Raw genomic sequence first — 24,001 nt, 5'->3', positions numbered from 1 at the left:
GTGTGTGTGTGTGTGGTCTGCAATTTTACTTTTTGACCCCTACGAAAAATGGTGCGCTATTAAATTTAGAAACAAAACTTGTTTTTTTAATATTTTTAATTGATAAATTTGGAGGTACTTGCTTTTACTCTTGCATCCGTATTATGTTTCAGACATTTCGAGATGACGTTTGTAACTTTACACAGTCTACAACAACGTATATATATATATATATATATATATATATATATATATATATATATATATTACAAAAAAAACATAACTGACCCGAAGTTAGAGAAATTCTTGTCCGCAACACAAAAATAATACACCACGAAACCAACTTCTATAAGTTAAAACATACTCGAAGCTATACACATTAAAACGCAAAAACCTGCCTTTAATCAAATCACATTCCAATCCAGCTAAAATGCATGTCGTAAACCCCGCCCCCTAACTGGCTTAGTCCTGACTACAGAACTGAGCACCCCTCTCTCCCACACTGGACACTACAGTTCGCACGTATTCACCGCTACTACTATATAAAACAAAACTCCAAGCCTTCCTCGCACTAATGCTCACACAGCCCTTCTGAAGGTGCCTTCTGCAAAAGACAAAAAGCAACATAGCGGCCAACTTCGAACTACACATGAATCTTATATTAATTCTTTCGATTCACACACTAAAAATATCAGAAAAATTGAAAGAATAAAATAAGATCTAATCAAACGAAGGCTCTCTGTTGTCTTAAACAATGTTTGTTGAAGACACACACACGATATATATATATATATATCGTGTGTGTGTGTGTGTGTGTGTGTGTGTGTGTGTGTGTGTGTGTGTGTTCATACTGAAATTCACACTAAAATGTCTGCAATGACTTATCGGGGAACGAATATATGTGCTACATAATAATAAGTTCTGAAACTTGAAGGTTCAATCCTCAGTGCATGCCAAATCAAAAATACAATTAAGAATTCTACCCAGCCATGGCTAATGGAGCATGAGCAAGATAGTTCGTAGAAAGAGCTGCGTTCGAATGCCCGTACAGATTATATGAAATGGACAAGATGCATCTGAAGAAGGTCGGTATTTTCAGCCGAAACGTTGTGAGAATAAAATCTAAGATGAGAACAGTAGTTCGAATGATCGAACAAATACAATCAACATAAAACGTAGTAAGGAACTTGCTATTTCAAACTTAGCGGAAATGACTGGTGCACTCCGTAGAAGAGATTCTATTAGCTTTTCTCTTCTCTATCATTATTTCCATAGAAAATGCTCAACTGGGTTTCAATCTATGATTCTTCATTCCACAACCGAAAATAACTTTCTATGCTCGTGTGTCCAGCATCCGGTTGAATTTCAAACAAGATAGTGTCTTCCCAAATACATCTGACACACATTACCATGGAGCTTCTCCGTTAGCTGACTACATCTTCAAGTCAAATGTCAACAAATACAAATAATCACACGTTACAAATACTCACTAGTAATATAAGTTCAATTGATCATTTTCAATCCTCTCATAGTATTTTTCGTCATTCGACTGAATATTCTTCTCTCTCATCAGACCTTATCTGCGATTAATTTTTTTTTGATAAATAGTGATTTATTACTGAAAAAATATATCAAATCAAATTTCATCGTGATAGACCGACAGACGAAGTTTCTTACACTTATCTGTGAACGCGTCTATAATAATTTGCATCCATTCAATCTACGCGTTTAGCGATTAAAGTGATATTGCAAGCCGAAACGTGACAGATGGTATCTTATATTTTTACAAAGCCACAATTCGCCCATTAATGAAGTATTGTTTCATTATCTGAACTGGTGCATCTACCACTAGTCTCTCACTATTAGATACAAAAAAAAAGAGTTTCCAATCTAATAGGTACTACACTGTTCTAAAGCTCCCGCCCTGTCTCATAGCTGCAATGTTGCGTTAAGTTTACAAATACATTGAGGACATTGCCAAGTCTACTGCAAAAAGTTGATTCCCTCTATGGTGCTGGAAAATTACTCACACCGGGTAGTATCCTATATCTCTACCATTCTCCCATGTACAGAATATTGCTGCCCACCGGGTTGGTGCACTACAACAAATCTCTCCATCTTCGACAAAGTCTAAATATTATTTTCCAATCAAATAGATCTCGTATTATCAACCAAGCTTCCACCCCTGTCCCATCGCCGCAATGTTGCATCCTTGTATCAGTTTCACCAATATTTTTTAATAAATGGATATATGAAGATATAAAAACAAACAAGCTCTACACACAACCTCTTTCATTTACTTATTTTTGTCCATACGTCACATCATTTTAACACCCAGTTCCCATGTATTGCTATATCCTTCTTATACTCTTTCACATTTATTTACCAGCAATGCTTCAAGCGAACTACCTCTCCTTCTTATATATATATATATATATATATATATATATATATATATATATATATATATATATAGTCCCTTATAAGTAATGTTGTAATAACCGTTACTTTTTCTTAATCCTACTTAGCATACACCCTCTCGCATTCATCATAATATTACGCCTGAAAACATACACGGTCTCTAAGCGTTGTTGTTACCTCGGTTACTTGTGTTTATAAAATACCTTTTAGCGTAAAGCCTTTCCTAGATACTATACATATTACATACGGATAAAATAGAACCACTACCCAAATACCCCTTGAGTTTAAACATATAAACCACCTACACTCTTTAATACTATGATAGAAGCCTTATACACCTTTTTACATTACACTTTATATAATACGCTCCTCCTTTATCTTAGAGTTCAATATAGTTCCCCAAAAACAGCATCAATAATTTTATTGATTTATTTCGTTCCTGATGAATCCCTCGCTAAACGTCACATTTCTATTATGTTACCTAGCATCTTCTCTACTCTTCTGATGAGAAGCATTAGGCTTCGAAATACCTTGGTATAAAGAGTCTCCTTTATTCCCAACTAAATGTATGTACAGCCTTATTAAATAAATTAATTATTCTATATATACCAATATATAGTTTTTTGTGACTTAATTTTCCACTCTTATTTTCTCATATATATATATATATATATATATATATATATATATATATATATATATATATATATATATATATATATAACGGGGTCACGTCCATTATTCGATCCGTTAATTTGTCACTTTATATTTGGAATAACATAGTCCTTGCTAAGCGTTTTAATAAAATGTTGTTCTATATTTGCAGAATGTGTGACAAATGTGCAAGAGACAAGTCTAATTTATTTTTCACAAAATCTATTTTCGATTAAATTAACGAATCAACTTTGTTTTATTGAATACGAAATAAATGTGTAGTATTTTTATTTCTATTAAAAATAAGTAAACAACCTTTTCATTGGTTTTTGGTATTTAATATTGATTCAGTAATAATTTTTTTGTTTTTTGTTTTTTTTTATATTTTGTTGGTTAATCAACATTCCTTATCATTTAACCTAACGTTGTTATGTGTTGCATAAGCCACATCCCCGGGAGAATGAGGTTAAACAATAAATTTTGCCAGAAGACGTGACCAAGGGCCACGTGTTGAATCTTCGTGTGGTCAAGTGACAGCAAACAAAAATGTCGGTCACAAGTCTATGTAAAGGCCCGGGAGATGATGTCCAAGCGAGGTCAAGTTTGCTCAGGAATTTGGCGTCATCTCCCGGTTATAGACTTGTGATCGACATTTTTGTTTGCTGTCACTTGACCACACGAAAATTCAGCACGTGACCCTTAGTTACGTTTCTGGCCAAATTTATTGTCTAACCTCACTCTCCGGGAATGTGGCTTATGCAGCATATGTTTTTAAACGTATTTTTGTTTTATAATGTTATACATTTTAATTAGCGTGACATTGCGTATTTTATTATAATCATAACATTGCTTATTTTTATTAACATATCATGATTTATTGTTATTAACATATTATTATTTATCTTTATTAACATAAAATAATTTATTTTTATTAACATAACATTATTTTATTTACATAACAGTATTGCTTTTTAAATTAACATAACATGATTTATTTTTAATTAATATAACATTGTTTATTTTTATTAACATTAGTTCGTTGTAAAAATGTGTGTTCGGTAATTAGTAATACTTCTCGTAGTTTATTTTAACATCATTTTGTTGTTAAATATTTGTTCTTTAATTATTATTGATTTTTTAATATTGTTTTTGTTAAACATTTTCCTTGTTAATACAACATTACTCATTTTTATTAACACAACATTGTTTCGTTGTTAAAGGTTTTATTCGCTAATTAATATTCCTTTTTAGATCAATACAACATTGTTTTCTTATGGAAGTGGCAATCGTTTGATCGATAAATGTTTGAGAAATTTAAATACTCGAACATTTAAAAATGTAAAACTTCTCCAAATTTTATAAAAGCTCAACATTTGTGGGTATTGTTGAAAAACAAAAATATAAATAAAATGGAATTGTCTCGCGCACATATTCTGCAAATACGCCATTGTTTTTAGCATGTGTAAAATATTGTTTTCTTTTTTTTTGCATCAATTTTCGAAATGTCTTAAACAGCCCAAGTCAAAAGATCCTCTGGCAGACACGTACATGGACGTCGGCTTTTCCTTTTACCTCATTTTGGCTAGAATGCATGATATTGATCCGAAAATCATAAACACACGTAAGTATGACACGTATTCACACCCCCAATCTTTACCCAAGAGGAGAAATATACTTGTGACACCTAGCAAATTAGCAGCAAAATCCAACCCCCTTCACTGAGTAGGCCCCTAGATGTCGCTAGATTTTCCCTGAACAGCTTACTTTGAAATTCCCTCCCTACTCCCTTTTCTCCGACCCTACCAACATACAGCAAGTTAAATGTAACGTAAACAAACATATTTCTGCCCAACTCCTCACCCAGGTAACCTTCTATGAATCTGGCCCTTATCGTAGTAACCCGTTTCGTCTAAGAGTAAAACACAATTAATTGGAGTATCTCGCATTATTATTTTTGCTTCTTTTAAAAAGAAAACAAATTTACTAAGGCTAAAAATCACTCGTGGATAAGGATTATTAAAATCGATGAATTTAGTACTTTCCCAAGAGGTTCAAATAATTTCGATATAATTTTCTTATACAGGATTCATTTCTTCATTAATTTTTGGTCGTTCATGTAAATAAATGGTTCGATTGGTGTAAAGGTCAAGCTACGCCTACAACTAAAATTCATGTCTTATTTCGCTCAAGGTCATGCAAATAAAAAGTGTACATTTACGACATGAATAAATATTTGAAGGGTTGATATGACGTTAATAAACAACGAAGTCAAACCGCATGAATAAATGTTGTAGTGTATCAAGTAATGTTAAGTTCTTATTTGTCACATTCCGAAAATTACGTACACTGATCAAGTAATAGTGTGTGCTTAATAGTCATATTCCAACAATCACGTATATTGATCGAATTATGCAGATTTATTATGTCATATTCTTAAAAACAGATAAATTGATCAACTAATACTTACTGCTTACTATAAATCACCTGTCTGCGAGTGAAGGTACACTTATTACATACATGCGTTGTGTAATACCCGTCCTACGGTAGGTAAAATATTATTTTGCTCTCGATAGCAAATGATACATGGTCAAAAATATTCATGTATCTTAAAATAATATTTATGTTCAAAAGCAACTTCATTTTATACGGTCCTGAGCAACGCCGGGTAGCCCTGCTAGCTCCCAAATTCTAATAATTGTATTTAAAGAGTTTATGTCTATGACCTCTCACCTTTTCGACTGAAATTCTTATAACTGTAAACAACAAACGGTAGAATCCAGTTGAAATCTAAACTACTCGAGGGTATGTCGCTTAGTTAAATGAAGGCGGGAGCATTGTATTTAGGCCAGACACTGGTGTCCTTTAATTTATGGGTCTTTGTTTCGTTTCATTTTTTTTTTTTTTAATTCATTGGTCAATTAATGTGTACATGATAAAATGAGTTTGCAAACACCTTAGAGTTTATTTTATCCATCCCTCTGCATTCCAATGTGATCTTTATTTAAACATATTGTAGCGATACACAAGATACATCAAAATGGATGGATAAGGAACATTTCAATTACACGTACATTTGTCGTATCCACCCACGCAAATTCTGTAGAAGTAAAAATTAAACTGTGCCTCTTCGCGCGGACGCAGGACAAGGCAATACCACGTGACAGGATGTCCATTTTCTGTCCAATTAACACTCAGAGAAAACCCTTTCTAAAATCTTTTACTAACAGTCTTCGCTGGGAGCCACCCAGAAGCATATAAAGCGCATTGCGCGCTCAATCCAAATCAGTTGAGTTAGATGTCCGTTCAGTTCAATTCAAGACGCAGTAGCACGAATGAGCAACGCGCTTTTCGACTCCGACGCCATGTACCTAAAGCCTCTTAATCTCACTGGATTAATTCTCCCAAAAAAATAACCTTTTGTCGCATCAGACACATTTATGGAGCAACATTATCACTTTACTGGAACTAACAAATATAACAAATTTTATTTCCTTTTGTTGAAAAAAGAAGAAACACTTTTCTCTAACAATTGCCTCAGTCGGAGGAAGTTTTTATCTCTTTTTGGTACAGTTCTTTTACTCTTTTACTCAAGTCCTACCTGGCTCTATTTAAGAAATATATATATATATATATATATATATATATATATATATATATATATATATATATATATATATATATATATATATATATAAAGTCCTCACGATTATTCCTGGTTCTAAAAACCTAACATTTATTTCCAAGAAACTGTTTCCAAGAACTATGAACATCTCGTAAATCATTTAATGACTTAATCTTTACCTCGCGTGTTATCACGGTACACGCATCTAAAAGTACAAGAAAAAATGGTTTATCTTTATTGTTGAGTAAAACTTTATTATAAACTAGCGGGGGGTACCCGGCGTTGCCAGAGTGTTTGGAGGTGTGTGTGGTCGGGCGGAGGTGGGGGATATTAATAAAAACCTAAAAATAAGCGAAGTAAAATAAAAAAACAAAAAATAAAACAGAAAAACGAACGTTAAAACTTATCTGAAAAATAAAGCGGGGGGTACCCGGGCGGTGGGAGGGGGGTAATCAAAACATAAGAACAAGCGAAGTAAAAAAACTAACGTAAGGCAAACGAACGGTGTTAAATGTAAAAATCGGAAAAACAAAAACAAAAAAGAAAACAGAAAAACGAACGTTAAAATTCTTTAAAAAATCTGAAAAAGAAAAACTAAAAAAATAAACGTGAAAAATGGCTTAAATAAGCCTGTTTCAATATTAAAATTTAAAAAAATCGGTGGGTACCCGGGTGTATTTGGGTGTATGTGGCCAGTCGGGGTGGAGGGTGTTAATGAAAACCTAAGAATAAGCGAAGTAAAAAAAAAACAGAAAAACGAACGTTACGTGAAAAATGGCTTAAATAACCCTGTTTCAATATTAAAATTTAAAAAATCGAAAAAAAGACATCTCACACAACGATTCGAACCCAAAACTTTTAGATAATGACCCAACGCTCTAACCCGCTGAGCTAACACGACATACATTAAATTGTGCCAGTTCTTCAAATATTTAAACTAAATCATGTTATGACGTCGTCTGACGGATGCGTGGAACCGATCTCGTCATGAGAGGACGGTTTTTGCTGACCCCCCTGTAGAAACGTGCTGATTTTAGGGTGAAAAAATTAACTTTTTTGGCCAATTGTTCGATATTTGTCGGGCGAAGGATGGGGCTTTCATATGAGACCAAGTTTGTTAATTTTTGTTCAGTCCGTCGAAAGTTTTTAGCAGATATACAAACACACATATATACATACATACATTTTCGCTTTTATATATATAGATGTTAAGAATAGCTCCCTCCAAGGTATTACCGTCCCCAGTATAAAGGGTTACTTAACTCCCTTTCCCTTTATAAGAGTTTATTGTCGATCGCCTGAGACGCCTACACTGAGGAATGTCGACAGTTCGCTCTTTGCGCCCGTCCAGATTTTTAACCTTTTGTGAACATTTTAATGCACAGGTCGTGATTGATCGCCTACTAAATGTCTTCGAATTCAGTGTTTGATTTCGATATTGACCTTGTCATGTGCCTACAGTTAGTGCGATAAGAAATGTTTTTCGTCCGAAATATGATTACAATTTTTAGTTTTAAAACAAGTAACAATATTTTATTTTGTGAAAATACAATGATACTTTAGGTTTTTACCAAGCTTGTGTAAAGTTTTCATTTCTTAAAATTCTTTTTGCCTGGATAGAAAAAGTGACTAAGATGTTCGTTGGATGTTAAGCATTAAGTTTATTCTGGAAAGAAATAACTAGAGATTAGTATTCTCTTAGCTAATTAATTAACTACCTCATTAAGGATAAATAGTTGGACACAGCGAACAGGGAGTTTAAGGGATATTTTGCTCTTGACGATTATCAAATATTTCCTTTCAGTTATTACAGTTTAATTGGCGATATGTCCAGCGCGCGTTCCATAGATCTTTTTTGTAAATCTGACACATCTTTATTTTACTCTAGTTTAACCTATTTGGCCTCACCTAACTTTACATATTTCTATTCATCGTCTTTTATGGGGACCGGTTTATTTCCTAAACTTGGTGTCATTTGAACTTGCACTTAGTTTGACCTTCGCCAAAATTAACATATAGTTGCTATCCGACATAGGGCTGTCCATTATGTAATACTTTTAGTCAGGACGACATTCGCTTCTACCTGCATTCGAATAGACCAATTCGTTTAAATTCCTAGCTATTCTCAGAGCGTGAAAAAAATTATTCATGTTAAACCGAGCAAAAATAGTTCTTTAGTTTATGGCACAGATGCTTATCTCTATCATACTCACGGATACCCAACTGACATCTCTGTCCATTTTTCTTGAATATATATACATATATATATTCCTGAATAACAATTGGACCATATTCCGGTACCACTCAAGATTTACCAGCTGATATACTATAGGCATAAAAACTGATTAACTATATAAACATAACTTTTGTAACATCTCAAGTGGCTCGCAATCACAGAATGGAATTAAGGCTTAAAGAAACAATCACTTTACTAAGTAGAAAATTAAAATTTTGCGTAATCAAACTCCAGTCGGATATTTATTCATTACCAGCCTGTCGTCAGCAAAATGCATTTATGCACTCCGTAAAGCATACATTGCATTTGTACAGGGAGATAAATATCCAACTCTCTGAAACTTGTATATTTCTGTATCTAAGCCTGTTTGGGGAATATATAGATATTGATCTTATTTGAGGTAGACCACACAATCAGCCTGCTCGAAAATGAATGGCTGGTTTAGCACTGAGCAAATCACCTCTTATCTGAAATGTACATTAACTTTTCTAGCCTCAGGTAGTTTACAATTAGAGTATGGTGTCTGGCATTCAAGAAGACATTACTATTTCAAAAAGCTAGACAATATCTTAATTGATTTACGACCCCTGCTTCCAAGCTACAAGATCAGGCTGTCTAAATATATTGGCTTCCTGACTCAAATGCACCATACATTAAAACCTTTTTTTTTAACTCTTTGCAAAACTCAATCATGCTCTGCAAAGCAAAAAGAAACTCCTCCTCTTTTTTTCTTCTTCACTTCCCTACTGGGTTCCTGACTTGAAACGCACTAAATAATAATAGCATAGCCCTTTCCTTTATCTTCTGCAAAGTTCAATAATGCTCTGCAGGGCGGGGTACGAAAACAATAGACACTACAAACTAACGAAATCAAGCAAAACGAATTGATGATGAAAGATATAAAGGACTTGAAGCATAAAAATGTTCTCCAAAATTATTGGATTCAGCATGAAGAACCTAAATGTGGTCGATGTGCCGTAAAACAAAATTACTAACTAAACCGAGCAAGGTATTTTTCTTTTCCCCCATCAACGACCTGCCATTTGCAGTATATATCTATGCCCACCCCACTAAACATCCAGCATTGTGCATATTTACATATTAACCCTGACACTCGGTGAACAACGTCTAAAAACTGTTTCTCCATTTTTTTATACTGCAAATTGTAATCTCATTGCGATGACCTTGTTTATTTAAAGATTTTTTCTTGTTTAATTCATCTGAAATAAATTACTGAATTTATTATTTATATCTTTTTTAATTTTTCAAGTACATATCACGGCTCAGCAGCAAAAGGCCTTTAACTTCTACAAGAAGAATTGCTCGTCCATTGAAATCGTCAAAGACGACTGTCTCCAGAAGATCAATTTCAGGGTCAGGAATAAGGTAAGTACAATGCTTTACCATGGATTCAATTTTCTTTTAAACTTGGGTTACCACTTATCAAGGCGAAGAACCATTCGAAGATGAAGGATAATGGCATAGAACGATTGTCAACCGAAATTGATAAATGCAATAAACTAAGTTGCACAATACTTATGGGACGTTTCGCGACAAGTACTTGTTCACGTTGGATTTGAAGACGGCTACGTTGTAGTATTCAGGGAGGCAATCCCGCGGCAATGTGTCCATTTATGAGAACTCCTTAAAAAATACTATAAATAAAAATAACGCTAGAGTAGATAGAGACTAACGATCTATTTTCTATCAGAAAGGGGCTGTGAGAAATTAAAGGATAATGCTCCACTTGATTTCAGGGTCAATTTTTGAACTCTGTCTAGGTAACGGAGAGTGTTCTTCCTAGGAATGGAAGAAGTACTCCATCTCAAGACATACTTGACTCTTATACAGGTAGAAGATTGCGTTAGGCGAGATGTACATTTTGGAACCGAAGCCTGTTCTCTTTCTTCTTATCGTAATAGTACTTAATTTTTTTTTAAATATGTAAATGAATCAAACGAATGTTACTGAATTATATTTATGACCTCTCTTTCTATTTTGAAACTATTCATTTTAAAATCGATGGTGACTATGGTTGTGGTAATCAATGACACCTGCTATTCGGCAATTACATGTTCATTTCTGATGAGTGTACGATCTCATTTTCAAAATACTAAAAACGAAGCATGCGTTAAATTATACAAGTGTATAAGAATATGAATTTAATGAAATGAGCCATATTAAATATACGAAAAAATGGACATGAAAGTAGTTGATATGAGCGCATAGAGGAGGCTTTTTCTTTCACCGCATACGAAATGGCTCCTGGATAGAATGAGGTGATGGTGATACTACAAGAGGCGTTCCAAAAATAATGCTTCCTATTTTTTGTTCAGCCTGAATGGATCAGAGGGGATTGCAAATTGCATCGTTATGGTGATTGAACTTATGCATCCATGACCTGAGAGTTTCAATCTCTCTATTGCAGAAGTTCAAGTGTAATATGAACAGACATCTTGTACTTGTATATTATCAAGTACTTGTATATTATCAAGTACAAGGGTATTATGTAGGAAATTCGCCAGGAAGATGTCTGTTCATATTACACTTGAACTTCTGCATTTCAGTACAGTTGGGGAAGCAGAGACCCGGAAGGGTGTTCCAAAGTCTAGCAGTTCTGGGGAAGAAACTATTGGAGTAGAAAGCTCTCTTACATCTAGGGATATCTACTGTATAAGGGTGGGATCTAGCTGCTAGTCGGGTTTGTCGGGGTATTTACGCTGAGGAGGTACAAGTGCTTGCAGTTTGTCAGAGCATTCACCATTAAAATACTTGTAGAACAGGCAGAGGGATGCAACATTTCGTCGATAGGACAGAAGCTGAAGCTTAGATGACAGTTTACAACCTATCAGGTTAGCGACTCTCTTTTGAACCTTGTCTAAGAGCGAGAGACGGGAGGAGCAGATGCACCAGCCCAAATGTGACAACAATACTCCATACATGGGCGAATGGTGGCCTTATAGAAGTACAAGATACTTTCAAGCATTAGTAGTTTTCTAACACGGTAGACAGAGCATACCTTCTTCGCAGCGGTCTTGGCAATGCTCTCAATGTAGCAGTTCCAACTCATGTTCCCTGTGAACGTTAAAAGTTGTGATGAATTGGGTAGCCGTTAAGAAAATAAGATAAACTAATTCTCACTTTTGAAAAACAGGTCTTGAAGTGTTAGTCTTGCCAATGTCTTTTCGTGGTTTCCTTTTGTAGAGAGTTCTGCGAGAAGAAGTGAAAGAGAAGTTGAAGTGGAATGTCGATCGTTCTTCACCGAGTAACAAGATTCGAGATCTGATGGAATGGGCCAAAGACATTATGAAAGATATTGCATACCAGCGGCGGATTCTTAGCAACCCAGTCGCCCTTCTCCTTACTAAAGGATGGTGAGTATGTACTCCTATCGCACGGAAAACACAAAACGAAACTTGTTCTTCAATCTTTTTTTCTTCTTTCTTCTGCTTGTTTGTTGTCGCTCCTTTTTCTTGCTTTCTATTTTTTGTTGTTTTTGCTCTTTTTTTATTGTTTATTTATTTATTTTGTAAGGAAGAGTTAGAGTACTTACCTTCATTAGCATCTGTCTGTCTGTCTGTCTGTCTGTCTGTCTGTTTATCTTACAAGATAAGAGTAAGAATCCCTTATCTTTTTTTGCATTTAAGCTTTATCTCCTTGTTAACTCTCTCACTCTTTTTCTTTCATTTCTCTTCCTTTCTCTCCCTCTCTCTCTCTCTCTCTCTCTCTCTCTCTCTCTCTCTCTCTCTCTCTCTCTGTGTCTATATATATATATATATATATATATATATATATATATTTCGTTGAAGAGCAGAGACATCTCGTTTGTTTCTCTTACAATCCATGTTTTCTTTTTGACGGACTAGTTTCCGAACATTCTGTTCGAGTGTAAAAAGAAATTTGCTGTATTCGCGCATTTATAGGTTCAACCTTGTCGAACTCGAGATAAGAAATAGCAAAATGAATATTGAAGAACTCGCGAGGAAAATCGAAAACTTAGTCATATCGTGAATACGGCAATTTCTTTTCTTTTCTTTTTTTTCACTGAAACGTGCATAAAGGAGAAAATGCTGCCCATATATATATATATATATATATATATATATATATATATATATATATATTTATAAATATATATATATATAAATATATATATATATATATATATATATATATATAGTGGAAATGGTAATTAATAAAAACTGAAGAAAGTGCTCAATACTGTTGTAGAGCAAATATGCGTTTTATTTTTTATTACCGTATCTTTCTATTACAGTATTACAGTATTACAGTCTGTAAAAGTTTGAGGAAGCTACAGACGGCCAAAAAAAACGGCCGGGTAGCTGAAGCAATAATGTAACTTAACAGAAAGTTACGGTAATAAAAAATAAAACGTATATATATATATATATATTCTACAGTTATTTCTTAGATGTAGATCCACTGAAACATTTATGTTTATTAAAGAGTGCTCGATTAATGAACAAAACGTGTTTATGATATGTTTATTTATACAAATATTATTAGCTACATATGTGCATACATGTTTCTGGATCTTTCATGGAAACTGGTAAAAAAAAACATGTAAAAATTAAAATAAAGAATGCTGTTAAAATTCCCGGAAAAAAACATAACCCATCGCAAGAGCACTTGCATAAGCCGACTTCTAAAATGTCTACATTTAAAAAAACGAAGGAAAAAAAACATAACTTCACTTGTTCAATAGAAAGTGGGGATCATCAGATGCCAAACATGTAGCTGTTTCAGAGATTTAAAAACAGGATAGCTGTAAAATACATGGGCCTCCATTGGATAATATCACTTCCCTAATAACAAAATATAGATACAATTACTATTTATACTAATGTAATAAAATGAAATATTATAAATATAGATAAGTAAATTTAAGAGGATTAATAAGATTACAAGTTAAAAAAGCATTTCATCCAAGGCATGAAAATTGTTAAACAAAATGTTTTTACTGTAGGCTTTAAAAATGAAGGTGCAAGATTCAATTTGAAATTTATTTATCTTCAAAGTGCACTTTTATACATTTTACAAAGTGAGGTATAAAAATTTAATTTAAATTGAATTAAAAATTACCGTGGATTTATCTTATGTAATGTACATTTTGAAAATTTTATATCAATATCATTAATTGCTAGATCAAAGACAATGTTTTTAAATTGCAACAAAATATACATTACATAAAATAAATCCAAGGTAATTTTTTGATTCAATTTAAATTAAATTTCCATACCTTACTTTGTAAAATTTATAAAAGTGCACTTTGAAAATAAATACATTCCAAATTGAATCTTGTACCTTTATTTTTAAAGCCTATAGTAAAAACATTTTGTTTAACAATTTTCATTCATTGGAAGAAATGCTTTTTCTAACGTGTATCTTATCTTTTTAGATTATATTTTAAAACTCTCCTACTCTCTACTTCAGTTTGTATTTCTCCTCACACCACAACTCATTTTTACAACCCCTCTTTGCATTATTACATGTCTGAATATTCTCTCTGTTTCAATTTGTATTTCTCCTCACACCACAACTCATTTTTGCAACTCCCTCTTTGTAATACAGGTCTGAATAGTGAGAAAATCTTTATTTTTTTTAACAAAAACTTTGAAATAACTTTTTAGATTAAATTTTTTAAACTGCTTTCAGAATAGAAAATCTTTAAAATTTGATAAGGAATATATTTTATATCGGTTTCATTAACACATATTCAGTACATAAGAAAAATAGCGGCGAAAATTTCAAAAAGACTGTATAACTGGTTACGGTCAATAGTAGTCCTCGCCAGCGAAAGTCTTTGTTATTATTATTATTATTATTATTATTATTATTATTATTATTATTATTTAAAATATTTTGTATCCTACTCTTTCGCGCGAGGACTGCGATGAGGTTTAATTCTGCGATAAGTTAATTAGCAAATAAATTTAATGAGAATAAAAATGCATAAAAGCTTAAGTATCTTTGGTACCAGAAAGGCTAATAGATAAGAGGAAGGAAACCTAGTGATGCAGATCTAAAAACTTAATATATAGTCTGAATATATATATATATATATATATATATATATATATATATATATATATATATATATATATATATATATATATCCGTCTTATTTTGATTCATCGGACTACTGTTCTAATCTTGAGTGTGATTTTCACACCATTTCGGTCGATGTAAGCTCCGAGCTTCTTCAGATGTATTTTGTCGAACTCGGGAATGTTTCGGTCGAACTCGGGAATTTGGTCGGAATTTCGAGCGGAAACCTTTATTTACTTCACGAGGGTAGCATGTTCTTATTCTGTCAGCCATAAGTAATTCGCAATTGTATTTTTCGGTTGCCAACAATGAGGATTGAACCTTCGGCCTTCAGGAGATTATCACTTATCTTTCCCAATTCCGGGTCCCTACTGCTCATATTCACAAAGTATGCATCTCAGTTTCTTCCAGAGCGCAATATCTTATAAAAACGAATGTAATCTTGACTCTCCTTTCCATATCGCTCCTTTTTGGCCGGATGAAGTGGTATCTTTGAATTGGGATCTTACTGAAACATTTATGCACATATGTAACCAATAATGCTGGTATAATAAACAATCTATATATATATATATATATATATATATATATATATATATATATATATATATATATACTAGGTTATAGGTATTCAAGAGTGATAACTAATGAATCTAACGAGATTATAAAGTAAACAGAAAAGCAAGATATATTTTCATTAACAATTTTACAAGGTCGCGACACTGCACATGCTACTGTTTCAGGCAGATGATCAGTTAAAACCACAAATCCTTGGCAGTCGACTAAAATGGTTGCTTTCCACAGAAGAAACCAGTTCATATATATTTTGAGGTTTGAGAACTAGTTTCCTCTGTGGATTTATTAAATCGCCTGACGAGGAATGTGGTTTATACCGACCATTTGTCCAAAACATTAGCATGCATATCCAGTGTTCCATCCAACCTTGTAAATTTATATATATATATATATATATATATATATATATATATATTTATATATATATTTATATATATATATTTATATATATATATTTATATATATTTATATATATATTTATATATATATATATTTATATATATATTTGTATATATTTACATATATATATTCATATATATATTTATATATATTTATATATATATATTTATATATATATTGATATATATTTATTTATATATATATATATATTTCTTAATATATATATATTTATTTATATATATATATATTTATATATATATTTATATATATATATATATATATTTTTATATATATATATATATATATATATATATATATATATACTTATATATAGTGGTCTCTTTGAATTGGGATCCTACTGAAACATTTATACACATATGTAACCAATAATGTTTGTATAATAGTCTATATATATATATATATATATATATATATATATATATATATAGAGAGAGAGAGAGAGAGAGAGAGAGAAATATATATATATATATATATATATATATATATATATATATATATATACTTATATGTCTTATATCCTTTGAATTCTTGTTCTCTCTTGGAATATCGTTAGAATTCAAAAGATTGGACAGTTAAAGGCGCGTTTCTCATTTTTATTTACTGTTTCGTTTTTAATTTTTCGTTTATATGTGTATATGTACTGTGTGCATGTGTGCATATGTGTATATATTTAAAACTGAGGTGGCACCTTCTCATTGGCTATACCTCCTTCTCCTTCTCCTCCTTCTCCTCTTCCTTCCTTCCTTTTCCATTCCCCTTTTCCCCGTGCATGCCCATACTTTCACTACACCGATGAAGACTGAAGAATCGGTCGAATATTATGTACCTGTAAAAAAAAGTTTTTTAATTTTTTTTTTTTCATATTATTTTGTATTCCTGCACGTCACCAATTTTCGTATTCTTTTTTATACATTTCCATTCATATATATATATTTATATACATATATATTTATATATATGTGTGTGTGTGTGTGTGTGTGTGTGTGTGTGTGTGTGTGTGTGTGTGTGTGTGTGTGTGTGTGTGTGTGTCCTAATCAGGTTTGATATTTATCATCTTCAAATTCTTCGATTTCAGGCTCTTCTGGAACCACATGGTCACGGTGCTTAGCTTCGCTATCAACATCATGATGTTAGTCACCTGGAACGCGAAGGCTTCTCTGCAGAAAGGAAATTCCACATTATTCCCTGAAATCTACAAGTAAATATATTTACCTGACTTCCACTGCGTTTGATATTGAGCAAGTGCATCCCTTTGAATATAATTTACTTAGTTGCGAATAACAGGACATGTAAAACTTCTGAAGGATTAGGGATGAACATTGCTTAATATGTGGGAATGTACTAGAAACGAATATGACGTCACATGGCTATAAAAGAGATACACTGAAATTTTTATTATTAGTCGTATTATAAGAAGCACATATAAGGATACGGAATGATAAGATATAATTAATTAATGATTTCGATCTCTCTCTTTCTCTCTCTCTCTCTCTCTCTCTCTCTCTCTCTCTCTCTCTCTCTCTCTCTCTCTATCTATCTATCTATCTATCTATCTATCTTTTCTTCACCGGTCAGTAATTTGGAACAATGATCAAGCTGCATAAATGTTTCACTGTCTCTCGTCAGTTGTGTCTCAAGTATTTTTGAAGGTATTGCTTAAAACATTTTAATTACAGAGCGAAATTCCCTAAGTCGAGGAGAATCACCGCAGAAGGATATGTATAAGTGATTGCATCCGCCTAAATTTGGATGCCCGGGAGTCACAACCATAGTCTCGCCGATCACACCCCCTCTCAACACGCCATTGGATCACGCAAGGTGTTGACATAGTTTGTTCATTTTGTTAACAGAGGTCAACTATGCGTGTGTTGAAAATTACATAGATTATGAGAATGTATTAAAACGGATATGACATCACGTGTCTCAAAAAAGACATGGTGAAAGCAAAAGCAATTATTCTTAAGTAATTTCTGTTCATTTCCCCCACAAAAAATAAACACCGTTTACCGTGTATATCCGCTACAGTAAGTACATCTTTGTCGCCTAACTATTATTGATTTGGGCCGATTAGAAAGAGAGAGAGAGAGAGAGAGAGAGAGAGAGAGAGAGAGAGAGAGAGAGAGTCTAGCTGAATTTTCCGCACGAATTATACGAGCGCCATAAATAACTAAAACTTCCACACTAGATGTTTTCCATCATTTTTTCGGTGAATTTTTCGATCGATTTTTCGGTAACATTTTCGATGACTTTTTCGATCTTTATTTCTAACAGTTTGTTTTTTGTATTTTTTTTGGGGGGGGGGGTATTCGAATTTGCTATTCTCATGTGGAGTTTTATTCTTTCTTTTATTTTTATTACATTTTCACCCCAAACAAGGCACATTGCCACTTTGTTGTAGGGGGCTACTATCAGGGACAAAAGCATCAGGGGTCTTGTGTAGGAAGTTGGGCAGCAAGATGTCGGTTCACGTTGTACTTGAACTTCTGCATGTCAGTACAGTCGGGGAAGCAGGAACCCGGAGGGGAATTCCAAAGTCTAGCTGTTCTGAGGAAGAAACTACTGGAATAGAAGGCTCTCTTGTATCTAGGGATCTCTAATGTGAAGGGGTGGGATTTAGCTGCTTGTTGGGTTTGTCGGGGGTATTTACGTCGAGGGGACACAAGTGCTTGCAGTTCGTCATAGTATTCACCGTTAAAGTACTTGTAGAACAGACAGAGGGTTTCAACATTTCGTCGATGTGATAGAGGCTGAAGTTTAGCTGACAATTAAGGACCTATCAAATTGGCGACTCTCTTTTGAACCTTGTCTAGGAGCGAGAGACTAGTGCAGATGTACCAGCCCAAATATGAAAACAATAATCCATACATGGCGAATGGTGGCCTTATAGAGGTATAGGATACTTTCAGGCGTTAATAGCTTTCTAGCACGGTAGAGAGAACCCACCTTCTTCGTAGCGGTCCTGGCAATGTTCTCAATGTAATTTTTCCCAACTCATGTTTCCTGTGAACGTTAGGCTGGGGAGTTTAAAAGATGTACTTTCAGATAAAGAGTCATTGGCCATTGCTATTGGCGGTAGGGAAGTTTTCTTGTAATTATTGAAGGAAACAAGTTTAGTCTTGGCAACATTGAAGGTGACCATCCATTTTTGTCCCCATTCCACTACGAATCAGAGATCTTCCTCTAGCGTTTCTGCCATTTCTTTAGATATGTGTCCATTTGTTTTACTGTCGTGTCTGTTATGGAGCGTGGTGTCGTCAGAATACATACCCATCTCACAGATAATTTTGTCAGGGAGGTCATTTATGAATATTAGAAATAACAGAGGTTCAAGGATAGACCCTTGAGGCACTCCCGCATTTATATCATATTGTTTAGATGTACGGCCATCAAGGACAACCTGGATTTTTCTCTTATCTAAGAAGGATCTAATTATGTTATGTATTCTTCCAGTGATACCGTATGATCTAATCTTCTTGAGGAGACCCTCATGCCATACCCTGTCAAAAGCCTTAGATATATCTAGAGTTACCGCTCTACCCTCCCCCGCTTTGTCCAGTGGCTGGTATATACGTTCTGAGATTACAATTTGGATGTCTGCTGTGGAACGGGCTTGCCTAAATCCATATTGTTGGTCAGTCAGAAGTTTAGCATCTGTAAGGTGAGTGACGAGAGCTTGCTTAATTATTGTCTCAAATATTTTGGCGAAAAGTAGGAGGAGGCTAATGGGGCGATAATTTACTGGTTAGTTCTTTCGCCAGAATTCTTGGAAACTGGCACTACAGAAGCAGTTTTCCAGTAGGCAGGAAAGCAAGATTCATTAAAGCATTTGTTGTAAAGTTTGGAGAGAACTGGAGCTACTTCGGCGGTGCACTTTTTTAATAGCACAGCCGGGATGAGATCAGGTCCACATGTTTTTGCAGTGTCAAGCTTTCTTATGATAGCTGCACCTGAGCAGGGGTGATTTTCAGATCGTTTAGTGTGGCGTATCTCTGCAAAGGAAAGTCAGGGAGGTGGTGCTTAGCAGAGTTCAGTGTGGAGTTGGAGGCAAACCATCTGGCAAGCATGTTAGCCTTCTCAGTTGCTGAGCAAACAACCTCATTATTGTTGGATAGTGGGGGGTTAGTTGATTGCCCATTATTTACTACACTGTTGTAGATTTTCCAGAAGTCTCGGGTTCCTAATTCCTGTGCTGCGATGCGTTTTTGGGTGGTTTCAGTAAATTCTCTCTTAGCTGTCGCTATTTCTTTCTTACGATTATTTCTGGCTTCTATGTACTTCTGTCTGTTTGAACTTGACATATGTTGGTTAAATTTGCGGTTTGCATGCTGCCTTTGCGCTATGGCAGCTGCACAAGTTGATGTAAACCATTTGGGAGAATGGGGTTTACTATAGAATTTGCGTGTGGGAACATGTGCTTCAATTGCAGTTTTGAACCATTTAGTGGTCTCATTTGTGCAATGTTCAGCAGGAAGTGAAAAGATATTTTGCCATGGAGCGTCCCTGATGAGGTCCCTGAAGGCTTTCCAGTCAGCATTTTTATAATATCTCGTTGTTTTGAGCAGTGGCTCTTCAGTTTGGGCTCGAGAGTTTATGGTCATTTCAACCATTACCATTGCATGATCGGCGTTCCCAAGAGGGCTGTGGGCACTCGTAACACAGTCATCGGGAATTGTGGTCAGAAACAGATCTAGAAGTGATGCGTGTTGTTCTTGCTTGCCTGCGAAACGGGTTGGAAACGTAACAATCTGTGATAGAGAATAAGATATAGAGAAGTTATGTGTTGTGGTACCAGCTGATTACGGAACATTGCTATTTCATTGTTACTGGAGGAGGGGATGAGTAAGATTTCATGCAGTTGAAGCAGCTATATTTGCAAACAGGTCTGTTGGAAGGAGTTAATATGGCTTAATATTTTTTCCTTTAAATTTATAATTGAGAAAATAAATAAATAAGTAAAAAATAAAAAGTAAAATAAAACTTTCTTCCTTTTATTTTTATGTTGGCTTAGGAATAGGATAATGCGTTACAGAATGGCTTGATATTACGAATTAATTAAAAATTGTTGTATAAGCTCTGAATATTTTAGATGGCAGAAGGGTTATGTGTATTCAATAGATGCAAGTAACGTCATTTTTGATAAGTACAATACAGTATAGGTGGAAGTAAAGTATACGCTATGGCGTCTACATTATTCTCATAACGTTTCGGCCGATGTAACTTCTGGTGTATCTTGGTGAACTCGGGAATATTTCTGTTGAATTCAGGAACCCTTTACTTAATCTACGGGGGTAGTATGCTCTCGTTCTTTCAGCCACGGCTGAGTAGAAATCTCAGGTAATTCGCAATTGTATTCTTGGTATCGCTACTGTAAGGATTGAGCATTCAACCTCTAGAGGAGTGCACTTACAACTGAGTCTAACCTTGTACTTTATCCCTTATGCCATGGGTCCTTCAGGACAATTCTAGTATGAATCCTTGGAGACTTAAAGCTATTCATTTTATAAATCTATGTACAATCTTATTTATTATTACTGCTTATCACTTTCTTTTTATGCATCCGTGAAAGAGAGGTACAACAGACATAGTCATTACTGAATTGAAATAATGACTTACACGTTAGTATAAGAAAGAAAGAAAAAATGGGTTTATTGCAATAGAGGGTGCAATAATGGAGAGAGAAACATTACTGGAATCATGTTAATGCAAGAAGACGTTTTTCAAAGGTCTGATCATTCTTTGTTGATCCGACTTCTTAAGGAATTTGTTTGCCAATTCTACTAATTATTTGCCATCCTGTTGTTGTGGCATTCATTATTCAACTAAAAATTTCTTTATCCTCGAGTTGCTTGATAAGCGGTGACCCATTAGTAAAACAAATAAAAATTTGGAAATAATCATCCGCAATGAGGCGTGATGTTGGTTCCTAAGACTTTAAAAAACTTTCGTCGTATTTTTTTTTCTATCACTCCCCATTACGAATTGACTAACTAATCAACAAACTGCTTATGAACTAGAGTTATCGAGCAAATAAAGGGAGAAAAAATTTAATAATTTCAAATTTATGTCTATAAATCCAGTTGTGATAATTTTTGAACGATTTTCCAAAAACGTTGAAATACTATTTCTCTATTTTTATCCTTTTTTTTTTCGAGAGTTCGTAACTTTTATAGTCCCTTTTTTTTTAAAAGATCTTAGTTTTTTTCCTTTCTTCTATAGCGTCGAATGATTCAGGGCCAGCCGACGAAGTCTCATTGAAACAAGTGTCTGTTTGTAGCGACCAAATATAACTTTATCTTCGAATAAATAATAAAAAAATTCCCTTGTTTCGAGCACTATCTAACAACCTCGTTGTATTCATTAGCCCCTTACATTTGAACATTTCAATCCTGGATGTATACATATATATATATATATATATATATATATATATATATATATATATATCATAATTTAGTATTTAAAATTTCACGATGGAAAATGGTTAAATTTCAAAGCTAGATAATTAGTGTCCAACCCTTGAAATGTGTTGACTCGAATCGAAACGAGATGCTGCAGAGAATGTTTGCATACGATTTTCCTGAAGCAATTTGAATGATGCACTTCTATCTCTATCTTTATCAAAAACGAAGCAGATTTTCAATAAAAAAATGTTTTTGTCTTAGAAATTAATAGTATTAGTGGGGCAGATTGCTGAAACCATCTTTCACTTGGTGCTTGTATCACTAAGTGAAAGATTCTTATGAAATATTGAGATAACCTGCCTCACTATAAATGAGTTTTGGTTTGAGATTAATATTAAATTAATAACAAATGAACTTTGGTTTGACATTAATATAAAATGAACAGTAAATGAATAACACAAGTTTATTTTCTTAACCAACAACATATTCGTTCTTAAGTCTTATGTAAACAAATACTTGTTGAATCATCGTTTTGGATAAATTGAATAATCTGCTGTCGATTCCACACATTGTTTTCAACCTTCCCGTAGTGGCATTCATTTTAAGTTCACTGAAAACTTGAAAACTGTTCAAGACTTTTATTTGCTTAAACGTTCATTTGACATACTGGCATGTGTCAGGCGACTTTAACCTTTTATGAACTAGTTGAACTAATTCATTCAGTCGTAAATAAATGAATATAACGACATAAATATAGTAGAAATGTATTCAAGCAGTATTTAGATAACTAGCAGATACCTCCAGATTGCCACTGTTCATTGTATACATTCAGTATGCCGCCATCTGTCTTAGAGGGTGATGATTTCGTTTGTTGTCATAAACACATTTTTTCAGGCACTATGGATAATAATCAAGGGAAGTTTATGAAATGCAAACATTCTCAGTGGTAGTTTAACTATTGATCTTCATAATTTTTTCCAGTTTGAAGACAATCAATAGTATCATTATACTTTAAACTAATTGAAATTAACAATAATTTTTTTTTAATTATCTACATCATAATTCGGGTCATAAAGGGTTAAATAAAAATCTATTCAACACTTATCCTCGAGTGACCGTTGGGCCTTGATAAGCTATGATTTTTTAGTAATAAAAATTAAGAATTTGAAATTAGCATTTGTAATGGAGCGGGATGCAGATTCTCATGACCTGAAAAACTTTCATGGTTTCTTTCTATCATTTCAATTCGATTAAAAGATGACTTCAAGAATTCTTTAATCAATAAGTTATTGTTGATAACGGAATGATATATGAAATCGATCAGACCCTCATTACAAATTAACTCACTAATCAACAAACTACTTATGAAATCTCTAGGGGAATTGAGCAAATGAATGGAGAAAAACCGAGGTGAAGATAATTGGTGTTGAACTCTTGAAATGTGTTCACTCGAGGCGTAATAAGATGTTGCTGAGAATGTTTATATACGATTTTCTTGAAGGAATTGGAAAGATGTCTTTCTTATTTTAATGTCCAAGAATATTCTTGGAAGATTCTATCAAGGAACTGCATTTATCTTAGTTATTGGAAATGGTTTACGGCTCAATCTTCCACAATTTAACG

General features: G+C 33.7%; 1 protein-coding gene across 6 annotated transcripts in view; it reads left to right on the top strand.

Moving 5' to 3' along the window:
- LOC145254652 (inositol 1,4,5-trisphosphate-gated calcium channel ITPR3-like) overlaps positions 1 to 24,001 on the top strand; it is a 1,190,449-nt gene that overhangs the window by 1,127,926 nt on the left and 38,522 nt on the right. For all 6 annotated transcript variants that reach the window (XM_080113294.1, XM_080113292.1, XM_080113293.1 and 3 more), the window contains 4 exons: positions 4,570 to 4,675; positions 10,183 to 10,298; positions 12,117 to 12,286; positions 17,053 to 17,175. In XM_080113294.1, coding sequence (XP_079969420.1) covers positions 4,570 to 4,675; positions 10,183 to 10,298; positions 12,117 to 12,286; positions 17,053 to 17,175 — 515 coding nt within the window. The remainder of the gene's footprint in view (positions 1 to 4,569; positions 4,676 to 10,182; positions 10,299 to 12,116; positions 12,287 to 17,052; positions 17,176 to 24,001) is intronic.

This window comes from Euprymna scolopes, chromosome 30 (assembly GCF_053919585.1).
Source record: "Euprymna scolopes isolate OS-2025 chromosome 30, ASM5391958v1, whole genome shotgun sequence".
In the NCBI taxonomy this organism is placed as follows: Eukaryota; Metazoa; Mollusca; class Cephalopoda; order Sepiida; family Sepiolidae; genus Euprymna; species Euprymna scolopes.
This window is presented reverse-complemented; position numbering and strand designations above follow the sequence as displayed.